At 37.2% G+C, this 13,024-nt stretch overlaps 1 protein-coding gene across 4 annotated transcripts in view; it reads left to right on the top strand.

Annotated features, from left to right (window-relative positions):
• Ldah (lipid droplet associated hydrolase) overlaps positions 1 to 13,024 on the top strand; it is a 115,328-nt gene that overhangs the window by 11,494 nt on the left and 90,810 nt on the right. For 3 of the 4 annotated variants that reach the window (XM_005400355.2, XM_005400357.2, XM_005400356.2), the window contains exon 3: positions 9,004 to 9,147. The exons of the other annotated variant lie outside the window; for it this stretch is intronic. In XM_005400355.2, the coding sequence (XP_005400412.1) occupies positions 9,004 to 9,147 (144 nt within the window). The remainder of the gene's footprint in view (positions 1 to 9,003; positions 9,148 to 13,024) is intronic. 4 annotated transcript variants of the gene reach the window in all.

The following is a 13,024-nucleotide window of genomic DNA, read 5'->3' as shown; positions in this document are numbered from 1 at the left end:
CTCGCTATGCAGTTCAGGCTAGTCTTGTGCTCACTTTGTAGCCCAGACTGGCCTTGAACTCTCAATGATCCTCCTGCCTCAGCCTCCCGAGTGCTGGGATTACAGGAGTGTGCCACCACGCTCAGCTCATTTCTTGATAATAGTCATTCTTTCCAGGGTGAGATGGAATCTCAGTGTTGCTTTAATTTACATCTCTCGAATAACCAGTGATGTTTGGACATTTTGCTGTTCGTATTTCTTCATCTGAGAAGTGTGTGTTCATCTCAGATGCCCGTTTTTGGATTGGGCCTTTACATTTGGGAGGTCTAATTTTTTTTTTTTTTCTTCAGACATTTTTGATAGCAATCCTTAGAGGAACAGCTGGCAAACATTTTTTCCCACATTAGGGGTTGTCTTTTCACTCTGCTGGAAAGAGCTGGTGGTTTCTCTTGCCATGTAAAAGCTTTTAATAAGATGAGATCCCAGTTGTTCATTCTTTGTGATATTTCATGTCTGATCAGGATTTTGTTCATAAGGTATGTGCATACACCAGTATCTTCAAGAGTTCTACCTATTCTCTCTTCTAGCAGATCCAGTGTTTCTTTTTAATATTTAAATCTTTGACCCATTTCAATTTTAGTTTAGTGCACGGTGAAAGATATGGGTATAGTTTTAATCTTCAGCATGTGGAAAGCCAGTTTTTCCAGCACCATTTATTGAAGAAGCTTACTTCCAGTAAAGATGTCTGGCACCTTTGTCAAAGATAAGGTGGATAAGTATGTCTGGAGTTGTTTCTGCATCTTATAATCTGTTCCACTGATGCTGGGATCTATTTTTTTCACCCATACAATCATGTTTTTATCACAGTAGCTTGCTAGAATAATTTTAAGTCAGGGGTTGTTATGCTCCCTGCTTTGCCTTTGTTGCCCAGAACTGCCTTTGCTATTCTAGGTCTCTTCTTGTTCCAAATGAGTCTACTGCCATACCACCCTGAACGTGCTCAATCTCATCTGGTTCCAAATGAATTTTAGGACAGTTTTCTCTAATTCTGTGAGATATGCTGTTAGAATTTTGATAAAGATTGCATTAAATCTGTGTAACAATTTTGGAAGTATACCCATTTTCACTATGTTGGTTCTTCCTACCCAAGAGCAAGGGATATCTTTCCATTTTCTGATACCCTTGTCAATTTCCTTTTTCAGAGTATAATAATTTTCAATATAGAGGTCTAGATTGAGTCCTAGGTATTCCATTTTTTGGATACTATTATGAAAGGTGTTGTTTCCCTAATTTCTTTCTCAATGAATCTGTTATTCATGTACAGGATGACTCTTGATTTTTTCATTGTTGACTTTGTATCCATCTGTGCTATTGAATTTGGTTATTGAATCTAGAAGTCCTTTGATGGAGTTTTGGGGGTTCTTTTATGTAGAGTATCATATCATCCACAAATACTGATAATTTAACATCATCCTTTCCTATCCTTATTCCTTTTCCTTCTCTTGTCTAATTGCTCTGGCTAATGTTTCCAGAGCTGTATCAAATAAGAGTGGTAATAGTGGACGTCTTTGTCTTGTTCCTGATTTTAGAGTGAAAGTTTTCAATTTTCATCCATTTAGTATGATGTTAGCTGTTGGTTCCTCATAGATGGCTTTTATTAGATTCAGATAAACATCAATTATTCCAATTTTCTTTAGGGTTTCTATCATGAATCAGTGCTGGACTTTGTCAGATACTTTTTCTGCATCTATTGAAGTAATGTGTTTTTATCCTTGGCTTTTAATATGGTATATTACATTTATTGACTTACATATGTTGAACCATCTCTGCATCCCTGGGATGAATCCTACTTGGTCATTATATGTGATCCTCTTAATGATTTGCTACATTCTGTTTGCCAGTGTCTTACTGAGCATTTTTGCATCTATATTCGTTAAGGAGATTGGCCTGCTGTTCTCTGTCTTCGTTGGGTCCTTCTCTGGTTTTGGTATCAAAGTAATGTTTACTTCCAAGAATGAATTTGGGAGTATTGCTTCCCTTTCAACTTTATTAAAGGGTTTGAAGAGTAGTGATATTAGATATTCTCTAAATTTCTTGTAGAATTCATTAGTGAATCCATCAGGACCTGGGCTTTTCTGATTCAGTTTTGGTAATTCATATGTATCTAGGAATCTGTCCATTTCTTCTGTGTTTTTCTATCTTATTAGAGTACAGGTTCTTGAAATAGGTATTGATGATCTTCTGTATTTCTGTAGGATCCATTGTGATTTCACCCTTTTCATTCCTCGTTGTATGGATTTGAGTCTTTCCTTTTCTAATAAAGTTGGCTAAGAATTTGTCTATTTTATTTATTCTTTTGAAAAAACAACTTTTCAATTCATTGATTCTTTGTATCGTTTTCTGGGTCTCAGTTGCATTAATTTCTGCTCTGATCTTAGTAATTTTCTCCCTGCTATGAGCTTTGGGCTTGACTTGCTCCTTTTTTTTTTCTAAAAGTTTTGAGGTACAACACTTAGTGTTTGTTTGAGCTCGCTGTGTTTTTCTGATATGAGTATTTGCCACAGTAAATTTCCCTCATACAACAGCTTCTTTGTGTCCCATAAGTTCTGGTATGTTCTATTGTCATTATCACTTAACTGTAAAAACTAATTTCTTCTTTAATTTTATATGTGACCCATTGGTTGTTCAGGAGGGTGTTACATAATTTCCTTGTGTTTATCAAGTTCTTGTGGTTTCTTTGGCCAGTTTCATTGCACTATGGTCTGATAATATGCATGGGATAATTTCAGTTCCTTTGCATTTACTTAAGCATGTTCTGTGAGCTAGTATGTGGTCTGCTTTGGAAAACGTTCCATGTGCAGCCAAGAAGAATGTGTTATCTAATGTTGTGGGGGTGAAAAATCCTGTAGATATCTACTAAGTTCATTTGTTCTAAAATTTGGTTCAGTTCTAGTATTTCGTTGTTGATTTTTTTTGTCTAGTTGATCAGTCTCTTTCTGACAGTAGAATATTGAGGTCCCCCGTCACAATTGTATTAGTGCTTATTTGATTGTTTATGTCTGTTGATACTCGTTTTGTAGTTGAGTGCACTGGCATTTGGTGCATATGTATTTATAATTGATACCTTTTTCTCCTTGATCATTCCCTTTATAAGGATGTAATGACCTTCTTAATCTCTTGACTTGAAATCCACTTTATCTGCAAATGGAGTAGATAGCTCTGCTTTCTTCTGGGTTCCTGTCCCATGGACTATTGTTTTCCATCCTTTGACTTTCAGTCTGTGAATTTATTTTGAATTAAATGTGTTTCTTGTAAGCAGCATATTGTTGGGTCTTGCTTCTTGATCCATTTTGTCAGTCTGTTTCTTTTGATTGATAAATTGAGACCATTAACATTGATTGTTATAACTGATATGCATTGACTTCTTTTTATCATGTTATTTTCCTGTTGTGGACTCTCTTTTTTTTCCCTTTTTGTTTGCTTTGCCTTGTGGATTCATTATGTTGGGCTTCATGGAGTTGTAATCCTTGTATCTCTTTGTAGAATGCCCTTTAGAACATTTTTGTGTGCTTGTTTGGTGTTCATAAATTTCCTCATTCTTTGTTATGAAAGTATCTTATTTTTCCATCAATTTTGAAAGGTAGTTTTGTGGTTACATCAATCCAGGTTGGAATGTGTTTCCTTTCAGGGCTTGACATACTTCACTCCAAGCTCTCCTTGACTTGAGGGTTTGTGTTGAGAAGTTGGCTGTGATTCTGATGTGCATTCCTTTATAGGTGATTTGTTTGTTTTCTCTAATAGCTTTTAATATTCTATTCTTGTGTTGAATTTCTGGAATCTTGACCTATGATATCCCTTGGTACGGACTTTTTTTTTTAATGATGGCCAATTGGAGTTCTGTATGCCTTACTTTTCTGTATGCCTTACTTTTCTGTATGTCTCACTTTTCTGTATGCCTCACTTATCTGTATGGTAAAAGGGTATGGATGATTACCATGAGTGAGCCTCATTCTGGAGCTATGGGGTAGGAAGCCCACATTCATTTGTGTTTCTAGTATAGTAAGAAAGTAAGTGAGCCTTCAGGTGGGGGAAACTTGAAATGTTCCTTGTTTTGTAGACTTGCTGCTTGTAATGCTTTGACATTTTCAGATCCCATTTTGTTTTCTGTGTTCTTTTATGCTCACTGTTCTATTTTCATTGCTACCCTTGGTCCTTTCCTTGGATTCCTGAGAGCTGTAGGCAGGTGCTGCTCAGTGATTTATGGGATTCAGAATTATTTTTATTTTAGGGTCTAGTCTGTTTAAACTGTAAGGAGTGTGTGTGTGTGTGTGTGTGTGTGTGTGTGTGTATGTGTGTTAATATTTTGTCATCCTTTTGCATTTACTGATTTATTCTTAAGAATGATACAAAGGAAGAGATGCATAGGGTTTGGAAAAACAAGCCTGGAGCTTTTGTGTACTTCCTATGTGCCATCCCCCCCACAGGAACCTCCATGTGTTTGTCTTAGTTACTTTCTTATTGCTGAGACATAGTACTAATACCCACAACTCTGAGAAGGAAAGGTTTATTTTGGCTCACAGTTTGTAGAAATTCCAGTCCATAGTCAGCTGGCTTCAAAGCTGGGCACTATGGCAAAGGATGCTTGCTAATGGCAGGGCAGGCAAAAAACAGAGAGAGATCAAGGGAAGAGGGTGGGAGGTAGACCCTTCCAGGCCACATGCTCAGTGACCCACCTCCTCAGACTAGACTTCACCTCTCAACATCACATTTAGATATATAATCTTATTGGTGGACTAATACATTCATAAGTATCACACCGCTGTGATCTGTTCACTTCCCAAAAGCTCCCCTTATGAGTACATGAGGCTTTGAGGGGGATACCTAGATGTAAACCACAACAGTGTTCATCTGTCTAGAAGTTCTCCTGAGCATTGCACTTTTATCTTTCAGTGGAACCTTCATGATTGCTAATAGGTTGCATGAGAAAAACCAGCAAGGCCTATCCAGATTCTCCTTAGCCTTTCTGTGCAGCATTCCTTACTCCATAATGTGGGACAGGACCCCACTGGAATGAGGAGGGTTTTATGACCTACTGTCAGAAAAGAAAGATTAAAGAATTTCTTTATGGACAGCTCCAAAACAAAAAGGCAAAGAAAGATAGAATTTCTGTGACCCACCTTGAGGAAGAGAAATTCTAGTTTTTATGGCCTGCCTTATAGTAGGGAGTCATGAGCCAGGAACCACAGATTGGAAAAAAAAAGAAATGTGTGTGTGTTTGTGTATCTGTGTGTGTAAATAGCAGAGTAGCTGGGTACATCCTGGTTGTTAAACATGGATCCTTTACATCATAATAATATATAATCCAAAAGATACGGCCATCTTTTTAGACTTCCATTTAATCATTAATAATTAGTCCATCCATCATCGTATTGAATGAATGTGAGGGTTGAAGTATTTCAAGGATTGTCAAAACATTATAGACATCATATTATATCCAGCTCTGATAGACATATAACATTTCATTTTAAATCATTTTGCTTTTGCAGCTAGCAAAATTAGTTCTTCACAATTAGTGATGATATTTAGGAATGAGTTATCAGGATCCACAGACTGAATAACTTTTAATTTTCCAGTGAACCTTAGATCTAGAATTTCTGTTAAGTGACACTGTCACACTGTCCTTGGATTTTAAGTAGTGAAATGAGTAAAAGGAGGTGATTTGAGAACCCACCCTAGGACATCCTGAATCATTATAATGAGGATAACAGAATCACTTTTGTGCTGTGAGTACAGTGATTATAGATCTGGCAGACAAATCTCTGTGAATGACAACTTTCTATATAGCTGCTTTGTAACATTAACTGAATACATGGCACTGTTGTTTCTATAAAACTAACTGGAAAGCATGCATCAACTGTCAGTGTCTACAAATGATCACTATAGCCTCTGTTCTACTTTGCATGGGCATTTTACAGTGTGTGTGTATGGTACATTTTGATATAAACCTTTGATAAAAGGTTTTACTTGCATTTCTGAATTGGACTGTTGCCTAGCATTCCATCAATTGGACAATTCCTAGCATTGCCTAGAGTAGATAGCTAGATGGAGATACCTTTAGTTGTATAAATTTCTAAATCAGGAAGTTTAGTTTATGGTTTATAAGTATGATGTAAGCCATAACATTTAAACAGTTGGGCCAAGCCTGGTGGTGGCGCATGCCTGTATCCCAGCACTGGGGAGGCTGAGGCAGGAGGATTACCATAAGTTCAAGGCCAGCCTGGGCTATAAAGTTAGTTAGGGGCAGCCTGAACTATACAGCAAGACCCTGTCTCAAAAAAACAAACAAACAAAAAAAGAAACTGTAAGAAATGACTGAAAAAATATATATGTATTTTTTAAAAATGTTTAAACAGTTGGGAGGATGGTAATATGAAGTTAAAGAGGCTGAAGAAGTTTGTTTTGTTTTTGGACCCCTAAGGAAAGCAAGAAAGAACCCACCATAATTTGGCATGCCCAAGCCTGGGCCAGTTGTTTTCATTTCATTTCCTTGCATTCCTCAACTATTCAAGGGAATAGGTACTGTATATGCTTCACTTGTAAAAGGAGGCAATGGAACCAGACTCTAGCCCTTGTGTTCTTACATGCACTTAGCCTTAGTTCCAACTATATTGTCGCTTATTCTCTATTCCATGTATACATATGTTATAATTGACAAAATTTGTGTAAATTTATGATATACAGTATAATTTCATATATGTATACACTGTGACATGATGAAATCAAGCTAACTACTATATTCATTACCTCACATACTTAGATTTTACATGTTGAAAACACATAAAACCCATCTCAGAAATTTTAAAGTTATATTAGTCACATTTTTGTTGCTGGGACCAAATACTTGAGAAAAACAACTGAAGAGGAAAGGTTTATTTTGGCTCACAGTTTCAGAGGTTTCAGTCTATCATTAGCTGGCTCCACTGCTTTTAGGCCCATAGCAGGATGGAAGCATCACGGAAGAAGGGTTTACAGAGCAGAACTGCTTACCTCCTAGCAGCCAGAAACCAGGGAGTCAGGAAAGAGATAGAAAGGGAGGGGCCAGGACAAGATAGTAGGCCCCCAGTCATGTCCCCTCAGCTCAATGCCTTCCGTTAGGCCCTGCCACCTATTTCCTTCTCCCAGTAATGCCATGGAATTAGGATCCGTCTGTAGATTAATCCACTACTGGAATTAGACCCTTCATATTCCATCATTGGAGAAGCCCAGTAGCTCATAACCAAGGCTTCAAAATAGTGAACCTTTGGATAAAAGTGAGCCTTTTATATAAAAACTATAACAAGAATATAGTACCTTCCTCTTACCTGTGACACCATAATGTCCAGTGGACTTCTTGAATTTATTTATCCTAATGTTTTGTGATCTTCACCCAACCAACATCTCCATCACTCTCCCATTCCCTACTTTGATGACCACCATTCTACTGTCTGCTTTTGTTTAACTTTTTATTATCCCACATATAAATGAGATCATGCAGTATTTGTCTTTGTGCCTGACTTGTGTCCTCCAGGTTCACTCAAGTTGTCAAAAATGATATAGGATGTCTTTCTTTTTTAAAGACTGAATAGTATTCCATTGTGCATTTATATCTTTATCCACTCATCAGTTGATAGATCCTTAGATTGTTTCTATGTCTTGACTCTTATAAATAGTCCTGCAGTGAACATGGGAGTACAGACATCTCTTTAATACTGATTTTGTTTCCTTCACATATATATCCACAAGTTGGATGCTAGACTAAGTCTAGTTTAATTTTTTAAGGGACCACTATACTGTTACTCATAATGTCTACACTAAGTAGCATTTCCACCAGCAGTGTGTTTTTTTTCCCACATTCTAACCAACACTGATTTTTTGTCTTTTTGGTAATATCCCTTCTTACAGGTATGAGCATAAGTAGCAACTACCTGCTAAAAGGAGGGGTATAGATTTAATTATTGCTACCATACCTAACACTCCTTCTGCCCCTGACTCATTAGCACCTGGCTGGCCTCTCTATGTATTTTAGAGAACATATTTTTAACTTCCTTTTAATCAACTGAATATTTATTTAGAATGAAAAATAAATCATAACAAGTTTTAACAGATTAACCACTTAACAGTTTACCCTTCATGTCACTCAGGCAAGTGTCATTTCAACCAGTCAATTCTTATATTGAATAAATTTAATAAAGTTGTCATTTTAATATTTCCTGCTATAAAAATTAATGAAAAAATAAGCAATTTGGGGTCATATTGTATTTAAATAATTGGACTGATAAGTGGTTAAAAATATGCTAGAAGCATCACAAAATCCAGGAAAACAAATTTTCACTTAATTGTCTGACACACCTCTATGAATTTATTGGCTGTGTACTCTGTATTTTGTTATGACAGTACATTTTCATGTGACAGTAGTATTAATCAGCTTTCTGTCTCTGTGTCTAAATACCTGAGCTAGTCAATTTAAAAAGTAGAAAAGTTTATTTTGGCTAATAGTTCCAGAAGTTTAGTCCATAATTGGCTAGCAGTATTGCTTTTAGGTCAGTCTTGCCACTTTCTGAAGCTGTTCTGGAAGTCCTCCATGAATATCTTTAGTTGTACTGTGTGGTTTTGTTGATGTCCTGAATCAATCAAAATGTTTAGCTTTCATGGTCGTTTTGACACTGGGGAAGAGCCAGAAGTCACATGGTGCCTTAGCAGTGAATAAGTTGGATGGGGATACACCATGATGTTTTTATGACCCTGTTTTTCTATTGGCTGCTACTGTATTTTTTAATCACATCTCATAAAGACATGAAAGAAATGCTTCAGCAAAAACAATGGGAGGGATGAGTATGTTCAAAGCTAGGAGGAATATTTTGAGAGGGATTAATGGCAATGTTCTTTTATTGTAATAAATTTTTAAAATTTAAAATACCATATATTTTGATCACACCTTGAGCATAAGTTTATTGCTTGGTTAATTTAAGATCTTTCTTTTCTTAGGTAACCCAGGTCTTCCTGTCTTTTATGTGCCATTTGTAAAGGCTTTGTACTCTTTGACGAATAGACGCTTTCCAGTTTGGGTTATCTCTCATACTGGGCATGTCTTACCTCCCAAAGACAAGAAGACTGTCACAACATCAGAGGGTATGTGCTTGTTAACATCTACTTTCCTTATAGTAAGTGGGTATTCTTGTTTCTAGAACACCTATGAAACTTAAGTGTTACCAGTGAAAACCTCTGCTTGTAGCATTGGACCCAGGATGCCACATTTTGGTAATTTTAAGATTTTTAGAGACATTTTAATACATGTGTAACTTTCCCTAAGAATTTGGGTAGATCATTTGGTGTTTGACTTGCCTTCTTTATTTACCAATTAGTAATCAACGACACATTTATTAATGATATATTTCCAAAGTTGTACTGGGAGGAATGGTAGAGAAAAAGGTATAAGGCCTGGTCTTTAAAGAAGCATGCTGCCTTGTGTTTAGAGAATGACTACATAACAAATGCTGGCCTGTTGATCATGTGGATACAGTGTGGCTTAGAAGAGACTTTGTGCAGTAGTGTTAGTCAGGATACCAGAGACTGGGTAATTTACAAACAGCACAGATTGACTTTCCAGTTTCTAGACACAGAGAACTCTAAGATCAGGGCAGTTGGAGATCATTTTCAGATGAGGGCCTACTTCCTGATTCATGATTCACAGATCAGCCTTCTTCCTGTGTCTTCTCACAGCGGAGAAAAGAGGCAACTCTCTTGGAACTCTTTTAAGGGCATGAGCACTATTCATGAGGGCTCCACCTGCATGGCCTTATCTAATCATAATACTCCCAAAGACTCCATCTTCTTACTGTAGCATGTTTGGGTGTAAGATTTTCAACATATGAATTTAGGGATACAGGACACAGGCATTGGTAATGTTGGGTTTTGGCAGTTGAATAGTGTTGGGAGCCGCTTAAGCTGGAAAATAATTGCACGTGCAGGATGAAGCCAGCCTGAGAACACCGAGCTCCTCAGAGTAAACAAGCCCCTGGGAGTAAACAAGCCTTTGTAACTTGTTAACTGGTTGCTGGGCAGCGAGATAAAAAGTTAACCAACCTCTCCAGGTTATAAATAAATGCTTTACTGTTTTTGGGCAGTCCTCTTGCTCATCAGGCAAGAGGTAACTCCACCTGACCCTGGCTATTGTCTCTTTTCTTTATTTTCTAAATCCTCTCGCTGTTTTCTCCCAGGGACCACTGAGAGACCACCAAATCCCACAGAACAGAATTTGGATTTGGGGGGCTGCAGAGGTGTAACAGGCAGAAGGAGTAGCACAGAAGGGAGCATAGAAGGTAAATTGCTCCCATGCACAGCTCATTTGGGAGAAATCTTGAAATCTGGGGAGAGAGCTAGGATTCTACATGGTATAAACTACTGGAAAACTTTAAAGTGAAGGAAGTATTATTGTACAGATGAAAACTACTTGCTTTTACTTATAAGAATTCTAACATATTCACCCTTTTAAAAGAAAAGTGAGAGGAAAAAAAGAGCAGTATAACTTAAATTCTCTGTAAGCATCACATTCAAGCGCCTTTTGCCTTACAGGGTTCCCTTTAGTTATTTGAGATGAGAGTGGTGGCCATGGCCTCACTGCTTACTTAGCTGTGGTTCTTACAGGTTTCTCATGGTATGGGCATTGTTTTGTACTTACTGAGTGCTGTTTTAAGATGTGGTGCTATAAAGTTACATTTTCCTTTAGACATTGCTGTACAAATTTAAATATACAAAACCTGTACTATGTAAGTGATCTAAGTTAGTGATGGGGGAACCTTTTAGAAACTGACTGTCCAAGCAACAATCCAAGCCCACTTATTTATCACAAAGTGCCAACATTGCAATTCAACCTGAATATTAAAGTTTTAGTTTGGAAAAAAACTCATATGTTAACATCTTTTGTTTTTAAAGAAAAACGCAGTAGTAGAGCTTTCGATGATACAAACAGCTTTTTTTAAAAAAGAAAAAGCTTGCATTTATTGTGTTCTTGCTGATAATTTATCAAACTTTGGCTTATACTTCATCAGTTGGAGGGCAACGGATATAGCACTCAGGTCATTAGTTAGTCTGTTTCTTGTATCAGATTTGTTGTAATTCAAAGCTGAAAACAGCTGTTCGCGAGCATAAGATGATCCAAACAAAGTAAGAAAAGTAATCCCAAGTGCTTTCATTGACTTAAAACTATTTGGCAGAGAATTCCACAACTTTAAGGATTTCATTTTCAGAGCTACCAACTGTGCTGTCCTTTGTCATCCCTTCACACTCTGTCTTCTCTATCTTTTCAAGTGTTCCACAGAGGATATAAAATTTATTTTTCCAGATAGCACTTTCTTGAAATTCCAATAGCTCCATTTCCAGATGTCCAAAATGTAACCCATGTAAGCACAAAAGATCAAGTTCTTCAAATTTGGCTTTATCTGGAGAAGTAAGAAAACAGTGTTGTCTCCATCTTACAGAACTGTAAAAATCTGTTACTAAAATTCTCCTTTGCAGCTGCTACAATGCTAGAAAGTTTCTTGTAGATTTCCTGATGGGTTGTAGGATCATCTGCAAATCTAGAATTTTCTAAATGCATTTTTAGATTTGGAAAACATTTTAGCTGCCCACTTTCAAAGTCTCTTTCAAAAACCTGAAGTTTTCTCTGAAATATTTTGATCTCAAAACATCCTTTCTGCTGTTTTCCCTATGCATTGTAGATTTTTGTTCAGTACTTTGAAGTGTATTGTAAAATCTGTAACAAACATGAGGTTATTAAACCAGCCCATGTCAGTGAGCTGTGGACATTTCTACCATTTTCCATTCATAAATAGCCTAATTTCATCCAAGCAGGCTACAAATCTCTTTAAGATGCATCCTCTGCTCAGCCACCAGTTCACTATTGTAAAGCATTATACTGTGCCTGAACCTCATCAAGAAGTGCTTGAGACGGTTGAAAATTAAGATCATGAGCCATAATGTAATTCAACATTCTTGTGACATCTTTGAAGATATCATCTAATTTTTTACCACTTTCCCTGGCACAAAGAGTTTCTTGGTGTATAATACAGTAAAAGTGAATGGCTGGCTGTTTTGCTTCTTTAACAAAGAATTATATGGAACCAGATGTTGCCCTCACCATGCAAGGTACCAAAAAAGCCTCCATCACAGCACTGTTGATATGTATCCCTTGTGTTCTTCCAGGAAAGACATCAGTTTCACCAGCTCTTCTCTCATGATATCACCAACAGGGATAATGCAAAATTACTGCTATCTTTGCGTAATTATTCATATCTGTGCTTCCATCCAAGCTGCCTTTTGTAAGTCAGTGGTGAGCTGCTAACATCACATGCCACAAACAGGACTCAATCTTTGACAGTACTTCTAGTAAGTGACCTCTCAGAGCTGCATAATTTTACCTTGTTTGGGAAATCATAAAAAAGGAAATTACTCCAGGAAAACACGACCATTTTAATAAAATCTCCATCAAGAGGGGCTTACCATGTTTTACTATGACAATGAGATTTGAAAGGAGTCGCTGTCAGATAATTGTTTTAGAAAGATAGTTGCAGCACTTGTGGTTGGTGTCAAAGTGTCATCTAACACTTGATGTGGAACACACACAACACTTTACTACACAGAATATATAGCTCTTTCCCATTGTGTTCAGTCACTGCACGTGACTCTGTCCAGGCCTCCTCGAATGATCTTTCCACTGTCTGTTTTCAGTTTTGTTTTGTTTGCTGTAGTCATTTGTTGGTGTGCAAAACTTGGAGTCCAGAAAAACACAAAATTTTTAAAGAATGAAGCACCCAATACCTTACCCCTATACCAAAAATAGGTAACACTGTTAACACTGAAGAATTGGATGTTGTGTGAATGAACAATCTATGGCAATGAGTTTCGGCTGGGGTTCCTCTTGCGTTTTTCTAATCACCAGCGTGACCAGCATGAGGGGACAATGTTCCACTGACCATCAGTACAAGGGGATCGTGTTCAGTGGAGACAG

The sequence above is a fragment of the Chinchilla lanigera genome, unplaced genomic scaffold (genome assembly GCF_000276665.1).
Source record: "Chinchilla lanigera isolate Chin_1 unplaced genomic scaffold, ChiLan1.0 scaffold00068, whole genome shotgun sequence".
Lineage (NCBI taxonomy): Eukaryota > Metazoa > Chordata > Mammalia > Rodentia > Chinchillidae > Chinchilla > Chinchilla lanigera.
The sequence above is the reverse complement of the archived record's forward strand: the minus strand, read 5'-3'. Positions and strand labels throughout refer to the sequence as shown.